This window comes from Equus przewalskii, chromosome 22 (assembly GCF_037783145.1).
Source record: "Equus przewalskii isolate Varuska chromosome 22, EquPr2, whole genome shotgun sequence".
Taxonomy (NCBI): Eukaryota; Metazoa; Chordata; class Mammalia; order Perissodactyla; family Equidae; genus Equus; species Equus przewalskii.
The window spans coordinates 25,978,329-26,005,406 of record NC_091852.1 but is presented as its reverse complement, the minus strand read 5'-3'; the positions used below and the strand labels follow the sequence as shown (position 1 = coordinate 26,005,406).

Sequence of the window (27,078 nt, the reverse complement as noted above, 5' to 3'; positions counted from 1 at the left end):
GACATGGCACTGCTTGGCAAAAGCAATGCTGTGGTAGGTGTCCCACATATAAAGTAGAGGAAGATGGGCATGGATGTTAGCTCAGGGCCAGTCTTCCTCAGCAAAAAGAGGAGGATTGGCAGTAGTTAGCACAAAGCTAATCTTCCTCAAAAAAACCCACAAAAAAAACAACAAACAAACAAAAGGAACAAGATTTTCATAATACTCAAGATGTCCAGGATCCAATGCAAAATTACTCATCATATCACGAACCAAGAAAATTTCAACTTTAATAAGAGATAATATAGAAGACACAAATAGAAATTCTAGAACTGAAAAATACAATAACCAAAATAAAAAAACTTACCAGATGGGCTCAATAGCAAAATGTAGATGACAGAGGAAAGACTCAGTGAACCTGTAGACAGATCATTAAGAATTATCTAATCTGAACAATAGAGAATATGAACTGAATAAAAATGAACAGAATCTCAGAGACTTGTGGGACAATAACATATAGATAGATATATATAGATAACATATAGAAGACATAATCTAGATTCAAGAAGCTGAATGAACCCAAAACAAGATAAACCCAAAGAATTCCACGCTCAGACATTTCATAATCAAGTTTCTGAAAATTAAAGACAAAAAAATCTTGGAAGAAGCCAGAGAAAAGCAACGCATTACAAATAATGGCTGATTTCTTATCAGAAACTATGGAGGCTCAAGGCTCGACTAGAGAAAAACTCTCTTCTGTGTTCACTCCTGTGGCTTCAGGACCTTCCCGCCTGTTAATCAAAGACATTAGTTTCTTGCCACATGCGCCTCTCCATAAAGTAGCTCAAAACATGACAGATGGCTTCTCTCAGGGTGAGCAAGAGGGTGTGCCCAAAGTGGAAGCCACAGTATTTTTGTAACGTAACTTTAGAAGTGACATTCATCACTTCTGCTGCATTCTATTCATTACGAAAGAATCCTAAATCCAGCCCACACTCTAGAGGAGGAGATTACAACAGGGCATGAAGACCAGGAAGCAGAGATCATTGGGGACCATCCTAGAGGTTGCCTACCACACTATCAACCAACTTATCAATAGCTTGTAGTCAACTGATTTGGATAGTAAAGAATTTAGTTAAAAAATAGTGGAAGTTCTACAGAATTGAAAGCCTAGAAATAAAACCACACATCTATGGACAGCTAATCTTCAAAAAAGGAGCCAAGAACAAAGAATGGAGAAATGAGTCTCTTCAATAAAGTGTGTTGGGAAAACTGGACAGCTATACGCAAAAGAATGAAAGTAGACTAGATCATTATCTTGCAGGATGCACAAAAATTAACTCAAAATGGATTACAGGTTTGAACGTAAGACCTGAATTCACAAAACTCCTAGAAGAAAACACAGGCAGTACACTCTTTGACATTGGTCTTAGCAACATCTTTTCAAATACCATGTCTACTCAACAAGGGAAACAAAAGAAAAAGTTAATGGGATTACAGCAAACTAAAGAGCCTTCTGCAAAGCAAAGGAAACCATGAACAAAATTAAAAGACAATCCACCAACTGGGAGAAAATATTTGCAAATCATTTATCAGATAAGGAGTTGATCTCCAAAATATATAAAGAACTCATATGACTCAACAAAAAAAACCCCAAACAACCCAATCAAAAAATGGGCAGAGGATATGAACAAACATTTCTCCAAAGATATAGAGATGGCCAACAGGCACATGAACAGATGTTCAACATGACTAATCATTAGGGAAACTCAAATCAAAGCTACAATGAGATATCATCTTAAACCTGTCAGAATGACTATAATTACCAAGACGAAAAACAACAAATGATGGAGAGGATGTGGAGAAAAGGGCACCCTCATACAGTGCTGGTGGGAATGCAAACTGGTGCAGCCACTATGGAAAACAGTATGGAGATTTCTCAAAAAATTAAAATAGAAATACCATATGATCCAGCTATCTCACTACTGGGTATTTATCCAAAGAACTTAAAATCAATGATCCAAAGAGATTTATGCACCCCTATGTTCTCTGCAGCTTTATTCACAATAGCCAAGATGTGGAAGCAACCCAAGTGTGCCCTTCTGCATATGAATGGATAAGGAAGATGTGGGGTATATATACAATAGACTACTACTCAGCCATAAAAAAAGACAAAATCTTTCCACTTGCAACAGCATGGATGGACCTTGAGGGTATGATGTTAAGCAAAATAAGTCAGACAGAGAAAGACAAATATTGCACGATTTCACTCATATGTGGAAGATAACAAATACATGGATAGAGAACAGATTAGTGGTTACCAGAGGGGAAAAGGGTTGAGGTGTCGGGGAAAGGAATAAAGGGGCACATATGTATGGTGATGGATAAAAATTAGACTACTGGGCGCGAGCACAATGAAGTGTATTCAGAAATTGATAAATGTATACCTGAAATTACACCATGCTGTAAACCATTATGATCTCAATAAAATTACCTGGAAAAAAAAGTAGTGGAAGTTCTAGTTCCAAATTAGTAAAAGATCGATTAAAAAATTCAGATAGGTTAAGTCATACTGTGTTAACAACTCAGAAACCTTAACGGTCTTAAAGATTTACTTCTTACTCATGTTGCATGTCCATCAGAAGTTGGTTGGGGGCTCTATATCATTCTTTATTATTATTATTTTTTAAGATTTTATCTTCCTTTTTCTGCCCAAAGTCCCCCAGTACATAGTTGTATATTCTTCGTTGTGGGTCCTTCTAGTTGTGGCATGTGGGATGCTGCCTCAGTGTGGCTGGATGAGCAGTGCCATGTCTGCGCCTAGCATTCGAACCAACGAAACACTGGGCCGCCTGCAGCGGAGTGCATGAACTTAACCACTCGGCCACGGGGCCAGCCCCTATATCATTCTTATTCTGGGACTCAGGCTGATAGAAAAGCCCTATCTAGGTGCTACTGGTCTCCATGGAAGGGGAGAGAAAACTGTGGAGGGCGATGAAATGCTCTGCCTAGAAGTGACACAGCATTTCTGTTACAACTAACCAACCACTGGTCAAACGGCCCTAGCCAACCACAAGGAAGCTAGGATGTACAATCCTAACACATGCACCTGACAGCCAAAAATACCTGGTGAACAGTACAACCAACTACCAGTCATTCTAGATGTTAAATGTTCAACACATTCTTGTCTCCTACAGAAACTACACACCCTCCAGAATCATTACAATGAAAACAAAGGACAAAACGAAGTGTTAGTGAGAATGTGGGGCAACCAGAACTCTCACACTACCGGCAGGAATGTAAAATGGTATAAACCACTTTGGAAATATTTCATTTTTCTTGAGTAAATAAGTATTAATGAAATTGATGGGTTGTATGTTAAGTACATATTTAATTTTATAAGAAAGTCTCAAACTATTTTCCACAGACTTACACACAAAGGTTCAAAGCAGCTTTATTTATAATAGCAAAATCCTGGAATCAACCCAATTATCCATCAGCAGATGAATAGATAAACAGATTGTGGGATATCCATATATAACAGATCACTTAGCAATACGTTCAAATTTTGGCAGTGTCCATTCTGTTTTGTGTTTCATTTTGTTTTCACAATCATGTTTATTTCCAAGAATTTTAATCTCAAATTACTCTTCACGCAGCTTGTTCTATCAATGCAATGCAATTTAATACTTGAGGATATAGTTGTAAAACTCATTCTTTCATTCATTTTTTTCAATAGTAGTCATTTTGTCAGCCTGCTTGGTCCCTCTCTAGCTAGCTCTTGATTTCTTGTGCCCAGTGACTGGTGTTTACTCAATTTTCTTCTGTGTAGTGTGTGATTAATCCTGGTTACTAAATATCAGTTCCTGTAAAGGTGTGGTGTGGGGACCAGTCAGTAGACAGTGGACAAACAGGGATAACTCTTCCCAAGATGAGCCGGTGACAAGTGGGCCATCAAGCTCAATTCCCTCAAATCGGGTAGATAGTCATGAGCTCTATCTTTTAGGGTGTCCTGAAGAAGAATGGGGAAAGATCTGGTCCCTAATGGGCAAAGAAAGAATAGCAGACAGTAGGAAAGTCAGGGCAGATCTCTATCCAGCTCTTATAAGTAGATCTATCCTGAAATTCAAACCTGTAAGTTACATAGATGGGGCCCCTTTCTGCTAGCCACATTGTCACACCAGGGTTGTGAGAAAGCTAACGTTGTTTTAGATTACCAGCTTCCCAAAGATTACCTAATATCCTTAAACACACTTGCATGCACATATTTGTTCAATGAACCATGTTATTTAGAAGTGAGTTCTAAAACTAGAGGCCCTGCCTACTCTAATTAGAAAAAACTAAAAGAAGCCCCTACCCATATGAAAGTGGATGAGTACTTAACAGTAATCACTGTAATCTACTAAATGTAATAGAATCCAGAGAAAAGCTCATCTTTTAAATTTAAGCCTAAGAGACAACCAGATACTATGTATGACTTGAAGAACAAACACACCACTTATGAAGAAGTCTTGCCAAAAAAATTAAAAATTCAAATTTGAATCTGGTCATGCTTGAATTCTAACTATCAATGTACAGAAAAATAAAGAGGAACAGGTTAATCTATACCACGTAATTATAATAAGCAAAATCTATTCTGTCAGAAAGGCTCCAAAACAGTTTCAACACACAAATTGGAAAAAGGGAAGGGAGAAAAAAAAAACATTGAGGGGGTATACTGATTAAAAGAAAAGAGACAGCAATTAACAACAATGTAAGGTCCTTATTTGGATCCTGATTCAAACAAACTAACTTAAAATATAATATACATGTACGGCATTTGAGACTATGGAAATTTGAACATTATTACTAGCTATCCAATGATAAAATTACTGTTAAATTTTTTTTTATGTGTGACAGTGTGGTTATGTTTTGTAAAACTCTGTATCTTTTAGATACAAACTGAAATATTCATGTAAAAAAACCAAAGTCACCAAACAAACTTCAAGAGCAACATAAAATTATTTAGGCTTTGGGCCATTCTTGGTATTTCTGAACACATTAAGCTGTAATCAGCTTTCTTTCCTAGTGTATCATGTTGTAACACAGTTAAGATAATACATAGTCTAACTGTGGGAATCATTTATTTTGCTAATAAAAGTGGTAGAACTAAACCAGTTCAAGTAGCTGAAACTGGGAGATATTCTCCACCCTTCACAAAGAGATGTGGCCAGTGCTGAAGGAATACAACACTAGATGACGCAATTTAACGATTCATTTTCCATCTAAGAAGGTCCTATTTAAATTTGCTTCTTCAAAACACAAGTGATTCCAAAGTTTATAACTGGCCCTAAGTGACAATAGCTCCAATCACTCTGCTGTAAGTGTTTCCCAGAACTGGAATTTGAGTTTAATTGAATGCAGGAAAAGCACTGCGATGAGTCTGGCTTATCTTCTGATGGAGAGCCTGTGAAGCCCAGAAGTAAAGGCTGCCACATCTGGACTCGGATCGCCCGAGTTTACAGCACAGCTCTGCCACTTCCTCTGAGTACAAACTTTGGCAACTTTCTTAATTTTTCTGTGCCTTTGCCATTCATCCATAAGATGGGGATAATAGCACCTGCCTCTTAGGATTGTCAGTAAAATTAAATGAATACACATAAAAACGGAAAAGTGACTAGTGCAAAGCAAATATTCAATAAATGTTGGCTATATATATGGCTCTGAATTCAGGGGTAGGAAAACTGACTTGATCATATTAAAGCTTTTCCCTGATGAAAATGTAATATAGCTTCAGAGACTGGAACTATGTTTTAGAATATTCTGGTATCTGTGAAATAAGAAGCAGCATTGGTTACACTAAAATTGAAGACTGAAGTTGTTATACAGAAAAGAAATGTTTTTCCATTTAGTAAAATTTAAAATAAATAAATAAATAAATCTAACCCAGGGTGAAATCTGTCCTTAGCGCTTAAAATTTCATAGTTTTCATTATCAAAAATCAAGAGTAAAAAATTGTGCAAAATGCCTGTTTCAATAAAAACACAAAGTGAAATATTCTGGAAATGACTGAGTCTTAGAAATACATACTATAAGCCAGAAAAATGTAAAAAAGTGAGGCAAGATGAGCTATTTTTCTGATCATAAAATATTTATTAAGGTATACTTTAGGGAATATAGTGAATATAAAATTTAGGATCACAATATGAAGCAATTTCAATCCTCTCAAAAGTCAGCCCAGTCCTCAATGCTCTGCAGATGTAAAACCACTGGTGAGACTCACTAAAAGCAGTTTGACTAGTACAGAAGAGGCTTTTCATGAACATTTACAACTAGAGCATCTGAATACCTCTTTTAAGTGCAAAACCACACCACATTACACTAATGCAGCAACAATGCATTCATATTGTTCTCATTAGTCATTAGTAGTCAACTTGCATAAAACACCAGAAAAAAGCACAATGGAGTTCACAAAAATGGGCTAAAAAATGAACCTGCAAAACACACACTGTAATGGAAGAAGACATTAAAAATGTATTATGCACACTACAGAAGCTGCATTCATTCCAACAATCTCAAGTGTCATTTTCTTTTCTGTAAAATCAAATTACATGAACCAGGCACAACTAATATTTGGGAGGCAGTGTGTAGCTAAAATTCATTTAACTAATTATTCAATGATTTAAAAAATCCCCATAAATCTTTTCTGTCCTGAGGTAGTTGCAAAATAAATCATAACTTGGATATCAACTAGAGCTGAGGCTTTAACTTTTTACTCATTAAAACTAGTTGTTACTGACAAGAACTACCTTTTGATATTTAAAAGACAGCTGAGAAATGGGCCTCTTACTACACACACAAGATGATGGCTACGTAGGAAAGAGGATTAGCTGCTTCAGAACGTGAGATGTGGTCCATCACTGCTCCCCTCCCACCCCCCAATCATTTTAGATTCTTTATTGTCCAAAAAGCCAACGGGAGCCACACAGTAGAAGTAGACAAATCATCGTCCTTTGCTGTAGCCAGGGAAGAAAAGGTCAAGTAGAGTTTGCAGAATCTCATTGGGAATCATGATGTAATTCTGGCCAAGATCATGCCGGCAAGCAGGGCAGGAGAAAACTTGAGCCTTAAAGGAGCGCTGTAAGCAATCCTAAGGCAAAACCAAAAACAAACACAGAAACACACCAATTTCACCTGAGGGTGCAGCATGTAGAAACATACGCAACAACTTATGCTTTCAAATAGGAACTAGAAATTCACTACAGCAACAAGAGAAACATAAAAGATGGACAACTGTAACGGCCTGAATCTGCACTGTGAAAACTAGTCTGGAGACACAGCTTTAGGTCTACCTCTAACCAGACTGTGAGAGTTCAGGTGAATGACTAACTAGTGTGTGCTTTAATTTCCTCAACCAGTAAAATGAGGGTGCTAGAATTATGTGTGGCTCCCACTAGCCTCCTCTTCTAGGTTGGATTTCCTGTTCTATCACGTTCTTTCCTGTTAGAGCACTAAAGAAAAGAAATACAAGATTTCCCTAATTAGAACTAAGGTATATATTTTATCAAATCACTTAACATATAATGTCTTCCAAAAATATATTTATAATATATTATTAATATATCATAGAGTTAATTGACTCAAGGTCAGGCACAAATACACATGTGGAAGTTTGTTTCCATTTTACAACAACTCAAGTTCAGAAGTTGGGCCAGGGCATACAATCACTGAGCAGTAGAGCAACATTCCAACCTTGGTTTGACTAAAACTCAAATTTTCCTTTTACATCACACTGATAACACAATATTCAACTCCTCTGGGCATGCTGCCAGGTCGAATCTATTTTAGATTCCATTAAGTTCATGGAATTACTTCAGTTTGCACTATAATATATGAAAAATACATAAGCTGTAACATAGGAAACAGCAATGACACCTTATTTTCTGTGCCATTTCAACCTCTCCTCAACAATTCCAAACATGATAGAATACCTAAACTATATATATTTGAATTACTACAGAACTAAAACATGCATTTACCACCAAGACATAATTAAATGCTTCTTAACTGGCAAGGTTCCATAACTATCCTGCTTCATGGAAAAATGCTTCTTCACATGCTAAAAACAGGTTTGGAGGTTAGTGTGCCTTCTAGCCTAAGAAGCGAAAATGAGAAAGGAAGTCTACTTACTTTACAGACATTGTGGAGGCAATCTGTTGTCACAGGCTGGTAAACTAGCTCCTGGCAGCAGACACACATAAAAGATTGTTCCAATTTTTTCAGAAAATTCTAGAATGGTACCCAAGGGGAAGGGAAAAAAGTTAGCATTTCACAATATATTAAAATTCTAAGTGTTTAAAAAAAAAAGTGTCAGTTACATTGAATACGTTTTCCATTAAGAAAAAACAAATCAGGTAGTGATTCTAACTATAAGCAATAGAAACTGAAGAAAACCCATTCCATAAGATCAACACATTAGTTTTAAATCTTAGGATTGGGATGGAGAGGTTGCAAAGTCAAAATATATGGCATTAAAAAGTGAACGCCGCCCTAAACCTCACATTCCAGAGATCACCATAGCTTGTCTCAAGGTCACTACATACAGATCACTTTTTTCAAAAACCTGCATGGTATTCCAGTATATGAACAGGTATTATTTATTCAATCTTTTGCTGTTACAAAACGTCAATATTTATTTTTTAAGCTAAAAAAAAAATAAAAGCACTGGGCAATAATACGCTATAGTATCTAAGACTCCAAAGAATCAACATATTCATTTTCTTAGGATTATTTTCTGCGATAATTTGCCTCAATCCAAAAATCTCATTTTCTTGATGCTAATGTTTAGTCAAATTAGGACTAACTTATAAAAGGTAGAGCCATATACAGCAAACATGATCAAATGAGTACTCTATACTCTTCAAAAGCCATGACTGGTTCCATTTTACTCAAGCTGTTTGTTTCTCTTAAACTAGAATAAGAAGTTTTTTGAATAGTCAAAATTATTATCCTCCATTCAATAGTAGAGAGTGTATTTTGTTCGTTCTTTATTTAACAGAAAAAATAGAATTTATAAGAATTTCAAGTAAAAATAAAAAAATCAAAGACCCTATTCCAAAGTTATGTCTTGATACTAAGTTATTTATGAGCATGGATTATAAAAGTCGAGTGAATTATCAACAAAATATTAAGTAACACATTAAAAGAATACACCAGTTAAGGAGAGATGTGGAAAAAATTCAAATTGTAATACCAAGTACCCTCTCCCTGACGAACTACTGTGTTAATGACTGGTATTTCCCCAGTACCTCCATGGCACCTGTAACATGAGTACATGTATTATAGATATTTTGAGTTCCTCTGATGTGCTAGGCACTCATCTACCTAGTGGTGATAAAAAGACAAAGTCTTTGCTCTCATGGAACTTTATATTGCTTTAGGAGAGCAGACTAAAAACATTCAATTTCAGATAGTAATAACCGAGGAAACATGGCAAATTAAAGCAAGAGTAGAGTGGCTATTTTAGAAAGGAAGGTTAGGGAAGGCCTCTCTGAGGAGTATAATACTTTTCCAGAGACTCTGAGAAGCGTGGATACGAAGGAGTGAGCCACATGAAGATGTAGAGGAGAGAATGCCAGTCAGAGAGACAGCATAAGTGTAAGGGCCTAGGAGCAGGAACAGGTTGTGTTTAAATAGCTCAGGGATCACCACAGCCGAAGCCGTCTGGACCTGAGAAAGTGCAAGAGGAGACTGCAGAGGTAGGCAGGGATGCCAGATTACAGAGGGCCTTAGGAAAGTATTTGGACATAGATGTACATATAATATATCCATTTATTTAAAAGTCACTGTTAGCCAACATCTGATTTTTCTGGCTTAATAAAGGTGCTCCTGGTTTATCTGAAGAGAACTGGACGTGAAAGCTACTCGGGGCAATAGTACATAAACATCCAGAGTAATCACTAGCAGCAAGGTCACAACCATCCAACCTAGGCATATAAGATCCTGTTATCAGTGGGCAGGACTTCTTTTCTCTTTTTTCTTGTTTGAGAACTTTTAATTGGTGACTTTATTTCATAAAAAAGTTCCACTGAAAGAAGAGGTTGAAAAGTCAAGTATACTTGATTTGCACATACTTGCCAAGTTTCGCAAGATTCAACCACTTCTATAATATTTTTATTGATAAACAGGATATGCATATTAAAAACCTCACTTTCAAGCGCAATACACATGTCCAACCCAGAAAACAGATGTGCAAAAAGAACTCCACCTGCACTCAGGTTGACTTTTTCCTTCACCTGCTACTTTGTCTCTTGCCCACCCACAGCAGGAGCTTACCTGAGTTATCATTAACCAGCTGTATCCTCTCCAACCAGAGAATAGTTAGACCATGATCAAGCACTGCTTGCTCTATCTTACTTGCTCTAAGTGAAAATGAGTGTGACCTACCAGAGTCAGACTCTCCTTATGCCTGGGTCTCTTGGCTAAAAAGCAAGTAACACTTCTCACACAGCCAAATCACTTTCCTTCTGTCCTCCAAACACGGAAGCCTCATTCCACCAAAGATAACCTAATATATCACATTTATAGGCAAAGGAAATGATGATTCCAATATAAATTCAAAGGGTATTTGATAAACCTCACCCATTTCTAAAAGTTTAAAAATTATATCGGGGGGCCCGGCCCCGTGGCTGAGTGGTTAAGTTCGCGTGCTCTGCTTAGGGGGGCCCAGGGTTTCGCTGGTTTGGATCCTGGGCACCAACATGGCACTGCTCATCAAGCCATACTGAGGTGGCATCCCACATGCCACAACTAGAGGGACCCACAACTAAAAATACACAACTATGTACCCGGGGGCTTTGGGAAGAAAAAGTAAAAATAAAATCTTAAAAAAAAACAAAACAAAACATATATATATATGTGTGTGTGTGTGTGTATATATATATATATATATCAGGAAGATTTTTCCTTAATATAGTTATAATGATGACACAAAAATTCTATGAGAGTTCCCTCTAAATCTAAACAAAAAGCACATACAGATATTCATTAACCCCATTCCAGATAAATGACAAGTTCTGGCTAATGTACTGCAAGAAATAAAGGGAAAATCAGAACAAAGAAACTACTAAAAGATGACAAGATGAAATTTCAAGAGAGGATACTAGAGCTCACTCATAGTAGCTGCACATCACAATACTTTGGGGAGAAAGAAAACAGAAAAGTAACTATATTATACATGACACGGAGTTAACATGTAATAAAAAGGAAGACTCAAACTTCTAACCAAAATTAAAGACAATAAAAGTGAGCAAAGAATGAAAAGACAATTTACATTTGAAACCTCCAGCTTTTGAGATTTGATAAGAAAGCTTCATTTGCAAAACACAGCTTAACAGAAAATCCACATCAGTTAATTTTATGATTATCAGAAAGCGGAAAAAAATCCAAAACAAAGTATTTAAATAAATCAATACTGATTTATTTTACTCCTAGGTTGAACACATAAGCAGTGAAAATTGCACTGAATTACTTAAGATTTATGCGATCAGGTAATTTTGAACGGTAACAAAAACTTTCCTGATGAGTTTTAGATTAAGTTGAGTGTGTTCCACAACTGAAAATTCTTCCCATGAACAGTATCTAAATTTAAATTATTAAGGCAGAGAAAGGTCAAAAACCAACATCAAAGAGGCCTAAATTCAACTTAAAGCATTTAAGTACAGCCTCAGATTATTTCTGAAAGGTGGCAGCACTGGATGAGAAGACTGGATTGGATAAAAGGATCAAATTCAAACTGACTTATGAATATGATACTTCATAGGGAAATTATCTTTCATCATGTTAATATTAGAACATTATTACTAAAAAAATCTTTACATACTGGTCCTTCCACAAGTGATGCAAGCACTTCATCCCATAGCTTCTGGTTTTGATGATCTTCTCTGATTAGGCGTTGTTGTTGAGGGGTCAGTTGGAAAGCCTCAACTGCTTCTGCTGAATCCGATGCTTTGAACACTTTAGAGGCACTTGGACAATCATCTATATTTATTTAAAAATACATCAGCAGACTTACAAGTGGTTCTAAGCAGAACTATGAAACAAAAGAATTAACTGGCACCAGAAACGTTTAGCATGAAGATAACCTACATAAATAGCATCTAACTTGCCATGGAGTTTAGGATACTATATTTGTTGCTGTTTTGGCTCTGCCATTATTAAAACAAACCCCCCCTCCCTCCACCCTCCAAATCCTTCAATTTGCTTTTAATTTCTTATGAGTTTCTCAATTTATTCTCTGAATATTTCTCTTTATTAGAAACTACATTATTAGGGTTTATGTTCTGCAATCATTACCTACCATCTGTAGTCGGTCTTTTTGAGGCTCCACTGGCCTGCTTCTTTGACTGTCCTTTAGTCTTCTTCCCTTCCTTATCGGAAGGGTAACCTACTGGATACTGATGGGGGAAAAAAGAACAATGTAGATTTAAGCTTCACAGCAAAGGAGGGTTCTAGATCCTGGTGAGAAATTTAAAAAGGGGGGTGGGGTGGAGTTTATACTTTCTCTAAACTGAAAGACTTTATATAAAGGAAATAGACATTTAAAGAAACAGAATTCAAAGGACAGAAGACTATGAAAATCCCAAATTCAGTGTAAAACCATGTAGTTTTGACTGTTAAGATTTTCCACTTTATAATACAATGATCTTAGTTTCAGATCTAAAAGAGGAAAGGTAAAGTTCAGGAGTTGTGACTAGGTGGCTTGAAAAGTTTGAGGAAGAAAGGAAAGCAGAATCTAGAGACAAAGGTAAGTGAAGATCAACCCCAGAGCACAACAGATGGTAGTCATATAGATGGGATTACACTAAATTGTGGAGCCAATCTAAACAAAACCAAACAAAACACCCAAAACATTAAGGGCCAAATTTCTTATCTCCCAAAATTGGAGGAGAGGAATCTTTTAGAAGACCTAAAGCCACTGAATTCTTTATCAGCTAAAGGTTAGACTTTAAGGAATAAATTTTACCTATTATCCCTGTGTTTTACTGGCTACCCTTTTTTTTTTTGACATGCTTTGTAATAACACTCATGTTTAAAGTTCAGTATGTTTCAGGTCTCATCAATGATATTATTAACTCATCACAGATGGGCTTACAAGCTTCCACTCAGTTTCAAGTATAACTTATCTAGAACATTGCTCTGCTGAACAGCGGATCTGAAAAAACCTCGAAAATGTATTTAACACTTTTTAAAAAATATTTAGTTATAAAAAGAATTATTTTGACAGTTTTTTTGGCAGCTGATAGGTATCATTTAAACAATTAATTCTGAGTTTAAAAAGAAAAAAACAGAAACAGACTCGCACTAGAAGACACACACTCACCTGCCTGGGTGGCCAGACACTTGCCCATAGTTCAGCCCCTACACATGCAGTGTGGGCAGAGCCAGGGGAAATGACAAAGCTGGTAGTCTTTACAGGAAGCACAATGATGGGGAATGATGGAGGACAAACTCAAACCATGCTCTGAAGTCAGTGTTAGGGACAAAGTCTAGGGTGTGTAGGCAGTGGAGGGGGAATGTAGCCATACCATTCATAATGCGCACAAAACCAACAAAGTCTTACATGGGTTAACAGTTGAGCATGGGCAAAGGAAAAAAAAAAGGCAAAGCACTAAACGTGGTGACAGGACAGGGAAGCAGCTTTGAAGGGGAAGAGAGAAAAGGGGTGAGGAAAAGTGAGAAGGGTAGAAAGCAGACCACTCTTATAAGCCACCTCCCCCCTTCCCCTACCAGAGATGTACCCCCTGTGCCCTCCAGGATAAACTTCCCTTCTTAAGGCCTCGTATACCTAAATTTTATGTATCCCTTTCCCTCACAGTTCAAATCATTTCCAAATTGAATAGAAAGTATTTTACTTTTCATCGAGAAGCCCAGCTTTTCCCAAGCACAATTCTTGGTCTTAGGGCAATCTACTTCTTCTTCTTCTGTATACTTGCATGATCTCATTCCTCACCCCTTAAAGTCCACTGATCAATTGCTGTGGGATTATTTCCAGTTGTGTTATTTCCAATTGTGGTTATTTCCAGTATTAAGGCACATAGATAGTACAGAGGTGTACATTTTTATAAACATACAAGTAGCCTAGACAAATGTAATCTAACCTGTAAACGTAGACATAGTCTCCTTGACCGTTCTATTCCTTCGGAGGTCCAAGGAGCAGGTTCAACATCATCTCTTCTTAAAAGATAGCGCCAAACCAAGAATCCATGGCTTGATGAAATCTCTGGCCAGTATTTCACCACCTAAATCATAATATTTTAGTAGTAGTTGAGATTTAAAGTTTAGACTTATTCATAATGTCATATCAGTGGTTTAAGTAAACTTAGCAGAACTAAATGTAACTTCAAAACATACTTGCCTTGCTGTAATAGTGAATAAATAAAAATATTCACTAAAATATTGTTTTGATCTTATTTCCTAATTAAGATAGTTTCCATGTAAGTACAGATTGCTATAAATTTAAAATGGTAACAAGATTATGCTCATTAATAGAATTTTGCATAATAGTTGATAAAAATGGTGGATGTAGATGCCTCTGTTTTTCAAACAAAGAATACAACCTATTTTAAAAATTATAATGTGCTCTGCTTTGAAAATCTATTACAACGAAAATCATTCTGAAAGATATCCAAGAATCAAGATCTACAATGGGTAAGTTATTTAATAAGTTTTATCATCGAGAATATATCCCTATAAAAAGCTTAACCCCAAAATATAACTCTGCCCTTAGGACTTCAAATAAGCCTTAAAAGCAAAGTACCAAAGTTAAGAGCTTGCTCTGTGTATCTATTATGTTTCTAGAAAAAGAAATACCAACTAGTATGATCTAATGTTTGCTCCAGCCCACCCACAGTAGAGCAGTTCCCTGTGGCAACCCTGTCTTGAAAGCCCAGGAAGAATGACTAACAAGATGTCATGCCAGATAGAGCACCTTATAAATGCCATCATATCTGTTGCCTTCTTCAGGAGCATATTTGCTGATCTTCCTCCCTTTAAAACTGCGTATCACTCTGACTGGCTTACCAGCTCTCCAATTCCGAGACTCTGCTCCAATTTTATCATCCAATGGAGCATCACAGTTTAGGGCCAATGCCCTAAAAAATAAAACAAAGTCTTTATACCAAGTAATCTTTAAGTATATAATCACATCATTAGCTCAATTAAAAGGTGAATTATGCCTTACCTGATGGTTAAGATTCTATGATTCTTTCCATATTATTCCAGATAATAGGATTATGCTTTCCCCCACCAGCAGAGAAGACAAATCAGTTTTCTGATGTCACCCCCAAGCCAGGGGATTGGTTCTCAGATAGCCTGTAGGGTTCTTCTGAAAGTAATAACATCTGTGCCACGTATAATAGAAAACAACTAGAAATACATGGAATTTTCTTTAAATAACGTTTGTTGAGGGAAGGGAGAAAGTTGGAAAACTAAAGCAAGTGATGGTTCTAATAGTTATTTTTTGATAAGGGAGTGAGTTAAATTGCTGGAATAATGTAGAAAGAAATCCAGAAAAATAAATTTGTCAGCAAGGTACAGATGACCTTTCTAGGTCTACTTTCCACATTCCAGACAACAGAGATTCCTTAAAGTTTTGAAGATATTAAGAACAAGTTCCATATGAGAAAATTCTTTAAAGACCTCCAGTAAAAAGATAAGTTTAAATAAAACTGAAGCATTCAAATGCCTGTGCGAAATCATGACAATAAAGATTTTTGGGTGCTTGAGATCACTACAATTTACTGATGACACATGAACAAGGAGGAACACTGAGCTGGAAGCAGCACCTGACTTTGCTGAAGTTTCCTTAATATTTGTACGGAAGTAGCAATTAATGACTAAGGGTATCGGATGTTAGAAGACCTTTCTTGGGAGAACTTAGTCCTGCTAAAAATTAAAAAAAAAAAAAAAAAACTAAAATCTATTTAAAATTCGTATTTTTCCTCTAAGACATCTACTTCCTAACTTAAGAGAAAAGAAACTTCTGAGAACACATCAGGTTAAAACACACACACAAACCACCCCGCTGCCCCCAATCTGGTGAAATCAGGTATGATAACAAAATACATTCTCAGAGTATAGTTCTTTTTATGAGGCTCAAATTAAAAAAAAAAGAAGAAGACCTTAAGGCTAAATCACTAACCTACTGAAATCTCTTGATCATAGTCACATTGTTAAAACAAATGAACTTAAGAAAGTGTTTCATTAAAAACACCCCAAAAACGTTTATAGATGTGGTCAGAGTTAAAGCTTACCAAGTTATCTTTTTTATCTCAAAAGGAGATGCATTAAAACTCTGAGAGGTAGAAGAAAATATAGCTCTCACTTCTAGGGCTAGTATTGTATCTTATTTATGGAATACCTATTCTTCTTAAAGAGCTGGGATAAGAATAAGTACTATCTTCATGTTAACGACTAGAATGTTTTGGTGCTCACAGGTACCTTCGGTCATACTGACTGCCACCACTAACTGGCGTTATTAACTCACTTCTAGCTTCACATAAGTATGGAGGCTGTTCAATCATGTGAAAGAGTCCAAGAGGATGAAATTAAGCAAAGCAAGGCTTTTCCATTACTCTATCCACAGCTCAGCTGGTTGCTTCTAACTGCCCCGATAAAGGATAGCCAGATTACCTTGTTGGCCTCCTCAGTTTCTTAAAGTGCAAGAGCTGAGAAGAAATAGGAACAAACCTCTCAAAAGCAAGAAGCAGGTGTCAAGCTACCCCTTAGCAGAGAAGCAAAAATGAATTGGAGCATATACTAGTCAGGAAAGAGTATACTATGGGTCAGAGCTAAGGGCCTTTCACCTGTTTTCACATTTATAAAACATATAAGTACCTTTGCCAAAGAGGTCTTTACAATCACAAGGCACACTCACAGCTTAATGTGTTAATTAACTGAATGGATGTTAGAGTCTCTGTGATAAGTCAATTCTAAATTGTTTTGGGTTAATATTTCATTTTCACTACTTTCCTTTTAATACATTTTTACTACTTGTCAATTATTTTCTAACAAGATTTTAACATATGGTAAACAGGATATACTTATTAGATTCTTCAAAAGCTTGAAAAGAATCTCCCATGTACATTACAAGTGCTGGTAGTTACAAAAGAAGTTTCATTACAGCAAAATAACATTATTATTAAAGGGAAAATTTAATTTTCACATTTGACAACGTGAAAAGCCCTTTTGTGGATTCAAGACATTGACAAAACACATCAAAATATCTCTAACTCCTTTTAAAATCATTCCTCCTGAAGAGCTGCTTTCTTGCTAGAAAAAGAATACTAGGGACTGGACTTCTGCCTCAGGAATGTTTTCACCAGCAAATCTGACCTGTCTCCTCTGCTGGTTCAGTAAAATAATCCTACTGTCAGAAATAATACAGAAGGAAGACATAAAAACAGAGATTCTATGTAACTTGGTACACCATACTGTTTTGAACTCATACTAGTATATTCTTTACTTCCCAAGGTAATTGGAAATTAAGGGCACACTACTTAAAACCAAGTGATTTAGACTCAACAAAGCAAAAAATACTTTTACTCAATAATCCACGAAACACCCTTAATAGAATACAAAAAATTTCAATGTTATGAAATTATAAGAAAATTACCAGTATGACAAGTTATAATGTGATTGTTGCTATCTGATGGTTTGGGTTACTTAATCTATTATTATTGATATTAGCATGCATTTATGAAACAAAACATTCTGAAGATATTAAAACGTCATTAATACTTCTATAGAATAAAGGTCAGCACAAGGTGGCTCTTTTGTAATGCCTTACAAGCATTTACTAGGTCACTTTTGTAACTAAATACTCTCTAACATTTAAAAGACATCTTATTATTACAAATCCTAAAAGCATTTTGAGTGTATTTTTGATTAAGTTATCTGATGTTTCCCTTATACACATAAATGTAGCTCCCAAACATAATGCTCTTACATCAATCAGCGGGTCTCCTCTAAAAAACGTCTGTTCCTTTAAAAGATAAATCTGTGTTGAGTGGAACATAACTGACCTATGGGGTAGTAGATAAGCCACCTTTTCCTCAGTTTTACTTAAATTTTATAGGCTCCTTCACTTCAAAGGTTTCAACATGTTTTCAAATGCAAAGCACATGTATTACGACTGGGATTTATGTCATTTTAAAGATAATGATACAAAGAAGTTAGGATGCTTAGAAACAATTATATAATTAGGTAATGGGATTTTAATTTTAGATATTTCACTCTCAATTTAAGATTCTCCTCTACTGTCTAGGTTACAAATTATGGTCCTATAATCAAACTTTTATACAAAGCCCAAATTCCAAATAGTCTTTACAGAACTCTAACAATAAAGAGTACCTGTTCATGTTTGTTAATGTTTGATCAGCCGATGGTGCGCCAATTCTTTTATTACCAGCAAGATTTTTACCACCACTCCCAGTGTATGTGAATTCATCACCTCGGTCCTGCAGGAGAAGATTTTTGGCATTAAAACACCTAAACCCAAGTAATTTCACCAATCTTGCTTCAGAGTCAGAACATTTAGTTAAGTGATCCACCATAATAAAGCAAAATTCAAATGCAATCTTGTGTGTAGTATATCTTCAAGTTTTATCACCTGATCTAAAGATTTTATTTTAAAGTTACAGCTTCCAACACCTCCAAATATGGCTATTCTCATGATACATATATAATCAAATAATTTATAGACTGTTACAAAATAAGGTTTATGGGTTGGGAATATTGCTTCATTTAATTCACTATTATTAAAATAAACATCAATATTAACTTGTAGGTTCTTTATAGAATACTATTTTAATAAATACTCCATAACTGATTTCCCAACAGCAATCTACACCATACCAAAATTTGCTGCTAAATTTCAAATTTCAAATTTCAAATTCTAACAGCATGGAAAGTTCCCCACATTTCACACTCTATGGGTTTACTCAAGTTACAGTCAGGTAAAATAATCACCTATGATTAAAAAGAAAGTTGGAAAAGAATTTAAAAACTAAAAGTTATATAAAGTTGTTCAATAAATGTGAAAAAAACATGCCAAAAGAAGTAAATGTTACATAAACTAGCTCCACTAATTATTTCTGCAGTAGCTACAAATTTATATTATTTATTTATTTATTTTTTGAGGAAGATTAGCCCTGAGCTAACTGCTGCCATTGTCCCTCTTTTTGCTGAGGAAGACTGGCCCTGAGCTAACATCCGTGCTCATCTTCCTCTACTTTATATGTGGGACGCCTGCCACATATATGTGACTTGCCAAGCAGTGCCATGTCTGTACCCAGGATCCGAACCAGTGAACCCTGGGCCGCCGAATTGGAATGTGAGCACTTAATTGTTGCACCACCGGGCCAGCCCCTGTATTGATATTATTAAGTCTATCTGATTCAGTACTCAAAGTAAATTGAGAAAACTAACTATCAGTACACAAATTAATTCTACTAACATTATCTGAATAACAGTTCTTTAATGCAAGATTATTTTAATTAGTTCAGACTGGTTTCTTTTCTTTTCTCTTTTCTTTGGTGAGGAAGATCGGCCCTGAGTGAACATCTGTTGCCAATCTTCCTCTTTTTGCTCAAGGAAGATTGTTGCTGAGCTAACATCTGTGCCAATCTTCCTCTATTTTTGTATGTGGGATGCCACCACAGCATAGCTTCATGAGCAGTGCATAGGTCTGCACCCGGGATCCAAACCAGTGAACCTGGGCTGCTGAAGCAGAGTGCATGAACTTAACCACTATGCCACTGGGCTGGTCTCTGAAGTTTTCTTTACTAAATTCTTGCTTGTGCTGTAGGTCAATTATTTTGCACCTTGTTTTTCCTTTGGATTCAAAGTCTTAACTAAAATCTCATGGCTTTAAGAGTTTTTTCCTCCCCAAAAACCTTGAATTCATTTTTTATTGATCCGTATTGAGGTCTCTATTTTGAAGAATAAGGCATTACGGAATTTCACCTACTAAAGATGAATACACTAGGTATATTCCATTTGAAGGAATCCTAACAAATAAGTACATCTAGAACAGTCTAGAACACTTCTTAAACTGATCAGAAACAGTCTTCCAAATGGTATCTGGATCAACTTCACAATGCTCATATTCATGACCCTGTCAACTTTTAGTTCTAACTGTAGCAGTGCTATAAAGAAAAAGGGAATAGGGACTAGGAAAGCATGAGAAGGGCAACCTAAGCTAAACAGTGTTTAAAAGAGAAGAACAAAAACATTTCTGATTATTTTCCAAGCAGCAAATAATCAAGTTAAAATTCTATATCATTAACTCATCTTTACATCAACAAAAACTTTTAATTATCATTAGGGAAAAAAAGAATTGCCAGACTGCCAGAGCTCAGCCAATACTATTTCAGACTATTTTTCCTATGGAAAAATGATCAGCCTAAATATGCTGCATCTTCTAGTCCACGCTCCACTAAGTTGTATCCTTGGATGGCAGTAGCCTAAACAAGGCTGCTTCCTGGGAAAAGCTCACATAAAGCCATGATCTACACAGGGCACATAGTGCTGCCCCAGTGATTCAATTTCCCAATCTCTACTCTTCTCCCAAGCTGTAAAGCAGCTGTCTACCACAATAAACTGGATATTCCCATTCCTGCCATCACCCATATCAAGCAAAAGACTGTCATCCCAATCTTCTCAAGCCCCCCCACCCCCAAAACGATCAGATAAATACCCTAAAGCACAATTAAGATCATTAAACTTTTCCCAGACACCTTGAATGATTCTTTAATTCAAGGCTGCCTAGAATATAGCCTCAATTTTTGCCAGTTTCTCTCTCATAATATCCCTTACATGCCTGCAAAGTTGGGTACTTACTATCAGTACAACTGGTAACACCAACCTAGCACTTATTGTGTGTGTGAAGTTAGGTTAAGCATTTTACATATGATTAACTAATTTAACACTCAAATCAACCGTATGAGGTAGGTATATAAGCCCTATTTTATAGATAAGGCATAGGTTCACTAACTTGGTTAGGATCACACAGCTAGTAAGAGATGGCACCAGGACACAAACCCGAACAGCCTGGCTCCAGAGTCTGTTTCTCATCACTAAGCAAACTACTTCTCAGGACAGCTGTAAGAGGCAGATCACGGTGGGTCCTCAAGTGAGGTCACCCAAACACAGGGCACTAAAGCTGGTCTATGATTAATTCTCACTACTAGACTAAAATATTAACTAGTTTATCACTAGGTATTCAATTGCTTCATGACCATTCATTCAAACAGAACAAAGATCATTGGCTCTACAAATGTTATACTAAACTAAAGGTTTCAGACCAAATTTTTTCTCAAATGAGAAAAGCTTATTCAGGTTTCCTCTACCTATTTCTATGCATATGACTTGCCTACAAGAAAAGATCAAAAGATTGAAAATGCTTACAAAATATATTATCTCCAGATACATCTTAGCTGGCAATCTAAGACCATGTGTTTTAGTCCTAAAATAAACTCTTCTTTACATTTTTAATAGACTTAGAATTAAGTGCTTAAGACATGTAATTAACAGCCCATTAGTACTTTTCTCCACAAATGTTTGCCTGACTAGTAACTATATTCAAAAGATGGAAAGAAAAGGAATAACACCCATTCCACTTCAACGTGGTCTTTGTTTTTAGCTTGACAATTACATGTTTTATGTATCATATATTTAAGATAAGCTACTGCTACAGACGAACTGTTTGAATCCTTGTTACATGCCCAGGACTCCCTAAATTATCTCATTTAATTCTGATATAAAATGATACTATTTTTTCTATTTTACAGACCAGGAAACTGAGGTATACTGGAGTTAAATAATTTGGCCAAGGTCTCACACACAAATGTTAGGGCCCAGATCAAATACAATTGACTAGATGCTAAAAACATATGTTAAAGAGACTCCACCATTAGTTTGTTTGTTTTCTTACAGAGTCTTAAAAAAAAACAACTGCTGCCTGTAATAAATTATATAACATCCTTTGTATTTCTGAAAAAATACTTAAAGACATAGCTTCAAAATATGCACACTAAAGAAGTACTCAAAGGATTAACCTGAATATTTCCATACTAACGTATTAGTACTGAATATTGAATACATACTGAATATTGCCATACTAACGTAAACGTACTGCCAAATTTGCCTTTCAGAAAGATGGCAAGCTTTTCTACCTTTGTCTGAAAACATACTACATCTTGGGCTTTCCAAAGCTACTCTAATTCATCATTATAACATATCATGAAAGAAGGCAAATGAAACATACTTGGAGAAAATACTTGCAAACTACATATCCAATGAACAGTAAAAAAACCAAATACAACCCAATTAGAAAATGGGCAAAAGACCTGAAGAGAGATACCACCAAAGAAGCCATATACATAGCAAATAAGCAAATAAATCATGCCCAAACCATTAGGCTTTAGGGAAATGTCAATTAAAACCACAATGAGATATCACTACACACCTATTAGAATGGCTAAAATAAAATAAAGCAACATCACCAAACGCTGACAAGGAGGAAGAGAAACTGGATCATTCATACACTGCTGACATGAATATTAAGTGGTACAGTCACTCTGCAAAACAGTTTGGGAGTTTCTCAAAAAACTAAACATACAACTACCATGCAACCCAGCAACTGCACTTCTGAGTATTTATTCCAGAGAAATGAAGACTTACGTTTACAAAAAAACCCCGTAGTTTTATTCCTAATAGCCAAAAACTGGAAACAACCCAGACATTCTTCAACAGGTGAATGCTTAGACAAACTGTGGCACACCCACATCATGGACTACTACTCACAATAAAAATGAATCAACTACTAACACACGCCACAATTTGAGAATTATGCTGAGTGAAAAAAGCCAATCCCAAAGGCTACATATGACTCCACTTATAAAAATTTTTGAAGTGACAAAATTATAGGAATGGAGAACAGATTAGTGGTTGTCAGGGGTAATGAGAGGTTGGGGGAGCAGATATAGTAGGTATGGGTATAAAAGGGCAACATGAGGGATAACCGAGGTGAGAGAAATGTTCAGTATCCTGAATGTATCAGTGTCAATATCCTGGTTGTGATACTGTACCATAGTTTTCCAAGATATTACCATCTAGGGAAAACGGGGAAAGGGCACAGAGATCTCTCTAGAATTTCTAACGTTATTTGTCAATCTACAATTATCCCCAAATAATAAGTTTAATTTTAAAAAAATGAGCCCTACAAAGAATGTATTTTCATTGCCATAAAATTGCATCTCAGTTACCACACATATATACAACTCAAATCAGTACATGCAAAGATTAAAGACTGCCAATTGATATACCTTGTAACTTGGACAGAACTAACCACTCTAACATAAAAACTATGCTAAAAAGAGATGAGATTTGATAACTTCCACAGAAAGCTTATGTATTTTATTGAACAATCAGGATAGGTTCTAAAGAACAAGGTTGTATCATGACTTACTACTTCATCTGCAAATCCACCAGCCAGGACAAGAGAATAAGCCCCATCATTACTTCGACCATGAATCCCACCAACATGTGGCCTATGGACACCTGCTTCGCTCACCTATAAAATAAACAGAGTGTCTCAAAATATCTTTGAACAGTTAGTTAAGTTACATTTACAAAACCATTTCACATATATTATTGGATCCTAAAGACCCACAGCTAAGTACTGAATGTCACCCAGAGTTCTACCTTTTGCTGTCCTATTTCTCCCCAACTATATATCCCTTAGGTATTGAGCTGATGGCTGTTAAAAATGCTCAGGCCTAGAATTGTGAGTTTCAAAATAACTATTAAATAATCATCATCTCACACCTATTGGTAATTCCAGCTCAACTTGGGTAAAAAAGAATTTGCTCCCAGTGCTCCAGATCTCTTCCCTTCTTATTTCTTGCCTTTGATTCACTGTTCTCTAGCCAAGTCAGAAAGGCAAGAGCCATTTCAGTCTCATTCTTCTCCTTTATCTCCAAACCCATTTGGTCACAAATACTGCTGATTCGACCTCCTAAATCTCTCAAATCCATCTTGTTTTTTTTTGTTGTTGTTTTTTTTTTACTTCAATGGCTTACTGCTTTTTCCCATATGTCGATTCTGGTGTACTGAAACTAAGTATCACCCCTCTGTGTACTTCGAACTCTCTAAGAGAAGTAATTCTAATTCATCTGTTTATCATACAACTGTTCTTAGCAGAGAAAAGGAAGTTGAAATCCGGGCCTACACAGTGGGGTAGGGAAAGGGGCACGTTACAAGCCAATGAGAAGCTGATAAGAACAACAGAACCTGGATTCAGGCCTTGGAAGCACCAGGTACTTCAAAAGACAGGACCACTTGATTCGCAACCTCTCTAATCCTGATAAATCTATTCTGAATCTTCTCCACTTCCTAAATGGCAAATCCATCGTTCTAGTTGCTCAGGCCAACAACCTCAAAGTCATCTTAGACTGTATTAATGGGGTTCTAAGAGTTTGGGAATGAATTAGTAACAAGTATATAAAAATGAAGCAAACAAAAAACAATGCAATTATAAATATACTAAGAGTATTTTTTATTATATTTACATTATTTTACTGTATTTACTTATAGTATTTTTACTGTATAGATCTAAAGTCATAACAATTTAAATGTTAAATACTGATCTGGTCAAAATTATGATACAACCAATGTAAGGAGGGGAACACACAGAGTGTAAGTGATAAACTAAATGCTCATCTTCTATAGAAAGAAGTTAACAAAATTAAAATATGAACACAAGTATAAACGTATTATTAGCAATAAGGAGGTAAATCTGGAAGAAATAACTAAAACTTTAAAGTGGTTGTCTCTGAGAAAGCGAAAAAAGGGATGAAAAGGGGGAGTTTTTAAAATATAAATCAAGTGCTAGTATTTACCTTTTCAAGCTATGTCTATGTATCACACTAACTGAATTTAAAAATTTTAATCAATGGTCTAAGCACCAGGGCCCACTCAAATCTTATCATTTTTCAAAAATTATTTTGTTGAGGTCATAATGGCTTATAACATTGTACAAATTTCAAGTGTATGTTATTATATATCAGTTTCTGTATAGACTGCATCATGTTCACCATCAACAGTCTAGTTTTTATGTGTCACCATACATATGTGCCCCTTTACCCCCTCCCAACCCCCTTCCTCTCTAATAACCACTAATCTGTTCTCTTTATCCATATGTTTATTTTCCACATATGAGTGAAATCATACAATGTATGTCTTTGTCTGTCTGGCTTACTTCACTTAGCACAATACCCTCAAGGTCCCTCCATGTTGTCACAAACAGCACAATTTTGTCCTTTTTTGTGGCTGAATAGTGTTCCATGTGTGTGTGTGTGTGTGTGTGTGTGTGTGTTTATCATTCATCAGTTGATGGGCACTTGGGCTCCTTCCGCATCTTGGCTATTGTGAATAATGCTGCAATGAACATAGGGGGTGCATAAATCTCTTTGGATCATTGATTTTAAGTTCTTTGGATAAATACCCAGTAGTGGGATAGCTGGATCATATGGTATTTCTATTTTTAATTTTTTGAGAAATCTCCATACTGTTTTCCATAGTGGCTGCACCAGTTTGCATTCCCACCAGCACTGTATGAGGGTGCCCTTTTCTCCACATCCTCTCCAGCATTTGTTGTTTTTTGTCTTGGTAATTATAGCCATTCTGACAGATTTAAGGTGGTATCTCATTGTAGCTTTGATTTGCGTTTCCCTAATGACTAGTCATGTTGAACATCTGTTCATGTGTCTGTTGGCCATCTGTATATCTTCTTTGGAAAAATGTCTGTTCATATCCTCTGCCCATTTTTTGATTGGGTTGTTTGGGGTTTTTTTGTTGAGTCGTATGAGTTCTTTATATATTTTGGAGATCAACTCCTTGTCTGATAAACGATTTGCAAATATTTTCTCCCAGTTGGTGGATTGTCTTTTAATTTTGTTCATGGTTTCCTTTGCTTTGCAGAAGGCTCTTTAGTTTGATGTAATCCCATTTGTTAACTTTTTCTTTTGTTTCCCTTGTTGAGTAGACATGGTATTTGAAAAGATGTTGCTAAGACCAATGTCGAAGAGTGTACTGCCTATATTTTTTTCTGAGTTTTACGATTTTGGGTGTTACAATCACGTACGTAATCCATTTTGAGTTGATGTTTGTATATGGTATACGATAATGGTCTACTTTCATTCTTTTCACGGGGCTATTCAGTTTTCCCAACATCATTTACTAAGACTCATTTCTCCACTGTATGTTCTTGGCTCTATTGTCAAAGATTAGCTGTTCCTAGATGTGTGGTTTTATTTCTGGGCTTTCAATTCTGTTTCATTGATCTGTGTGTCTGTTTCTGTGCCAGTACCATGCTGTTTTGATTACTGTAGCTTTGTAGTATGTATTGAAGTCAGGGATTGTGACGCCTTCAGCTTTGTTCTTTTCTCTCAAGACAACTTCGGCCACTCAACTCTTAGTTAATGGTAAAGTTCAGAATCCTGTCTCTAATTGGAAACTGCTCTACCTAAGTGATTTTTTCACATTACATTTTCCATAGTGATAAAATTACCTTTCTAATAAAGAAATTAGGAATGAATACAATAAAGCCTTCTTCTACAGGAAAAGAGAAGTAATTTTATCCTTGTATTATCTGGTGCTTTCTCTAATATCTTAACATTCATTCAGGAGCCTAAGCCCCAAAGAAAACACCTGAAGTGAACTTTCTTGGAGTTCAATGACATTAAATGAGAACTTACCATACAATAAAGAAAAAAAATTTAGTATTTCAAATTAAATTGTTGGTGAACAAAATTCTTTAGAAAGCTTAACAATAACGATAACTACTGTAACTGTAACAGAACAGTAAAACAAAGTGATGAAAAGGCATGTCTGATGCCTAATTCCATGATGTATGTTCCTGTCTGTTAAGCTATGGTGAAGAGTCTATCCTGCAGAAAATCTTTCATTCTAACAAGTGAATGCCATATGATACTACCTAGGTTACTCCATTTATAATCAATAGACAGTGACACTGCTACAATTTGAACTATAACTCAA

The 27,078-nt window shown here is 36.0% G+C and overlaps 1 protein-coding gene across 12 annotated transcripts in view; it reads right to left on the bottom strand.

The window, feature by feature from the left end:
- The window catches only part of UHRF2 (ubiquitin like with PHD and ring finger domains 2), a 121,624-nt gene that overhangs the window by 35,210 nt on the left and 59,336 nt on the right, over positions 1-27,078 (bottom strand). For 7 of the 12 annotated variants that reach the window (XM_070590140.1, XM_070590136.1, XM_070590133.1 and 4 more), the window contains 7 exons: positions 23,489-23,593; positions 18,370-18,476; positions 14,948-15,110; positions 14,118-14,258; positions 12,317-12,413; positions 11,840-11,997; positions 8,149-8,247 (listed from right to left, as the gene is read on the bottom strand). In XM_070590140.1, coding sequence (XP_070446241.1) covers positions 8,149-8,247; positions 11,840-11,997; positions 12,317-12,413; positions 14,118-14,258; positions 14,948-15,110; positions 18,370-18,476; positions 23,489-23,593 — 870 coding nt within the window. Of the gene's footprint in view, positions 1-6,090; positions 7,109-8,148; positions 8,248-11,839; positions 12,050-12,316; positions 12,414-14,117; positions 14,259-14,947; positions 15,111-18,369; positions 18,477-23,488; positions 23,594-27,078 lie in introns of those variants that run through there. The other 5 variants (XM_070590139.1, XM_070590135.1, XM_070590142.1 and 2 more) reach the window with 2 other exon arrangements.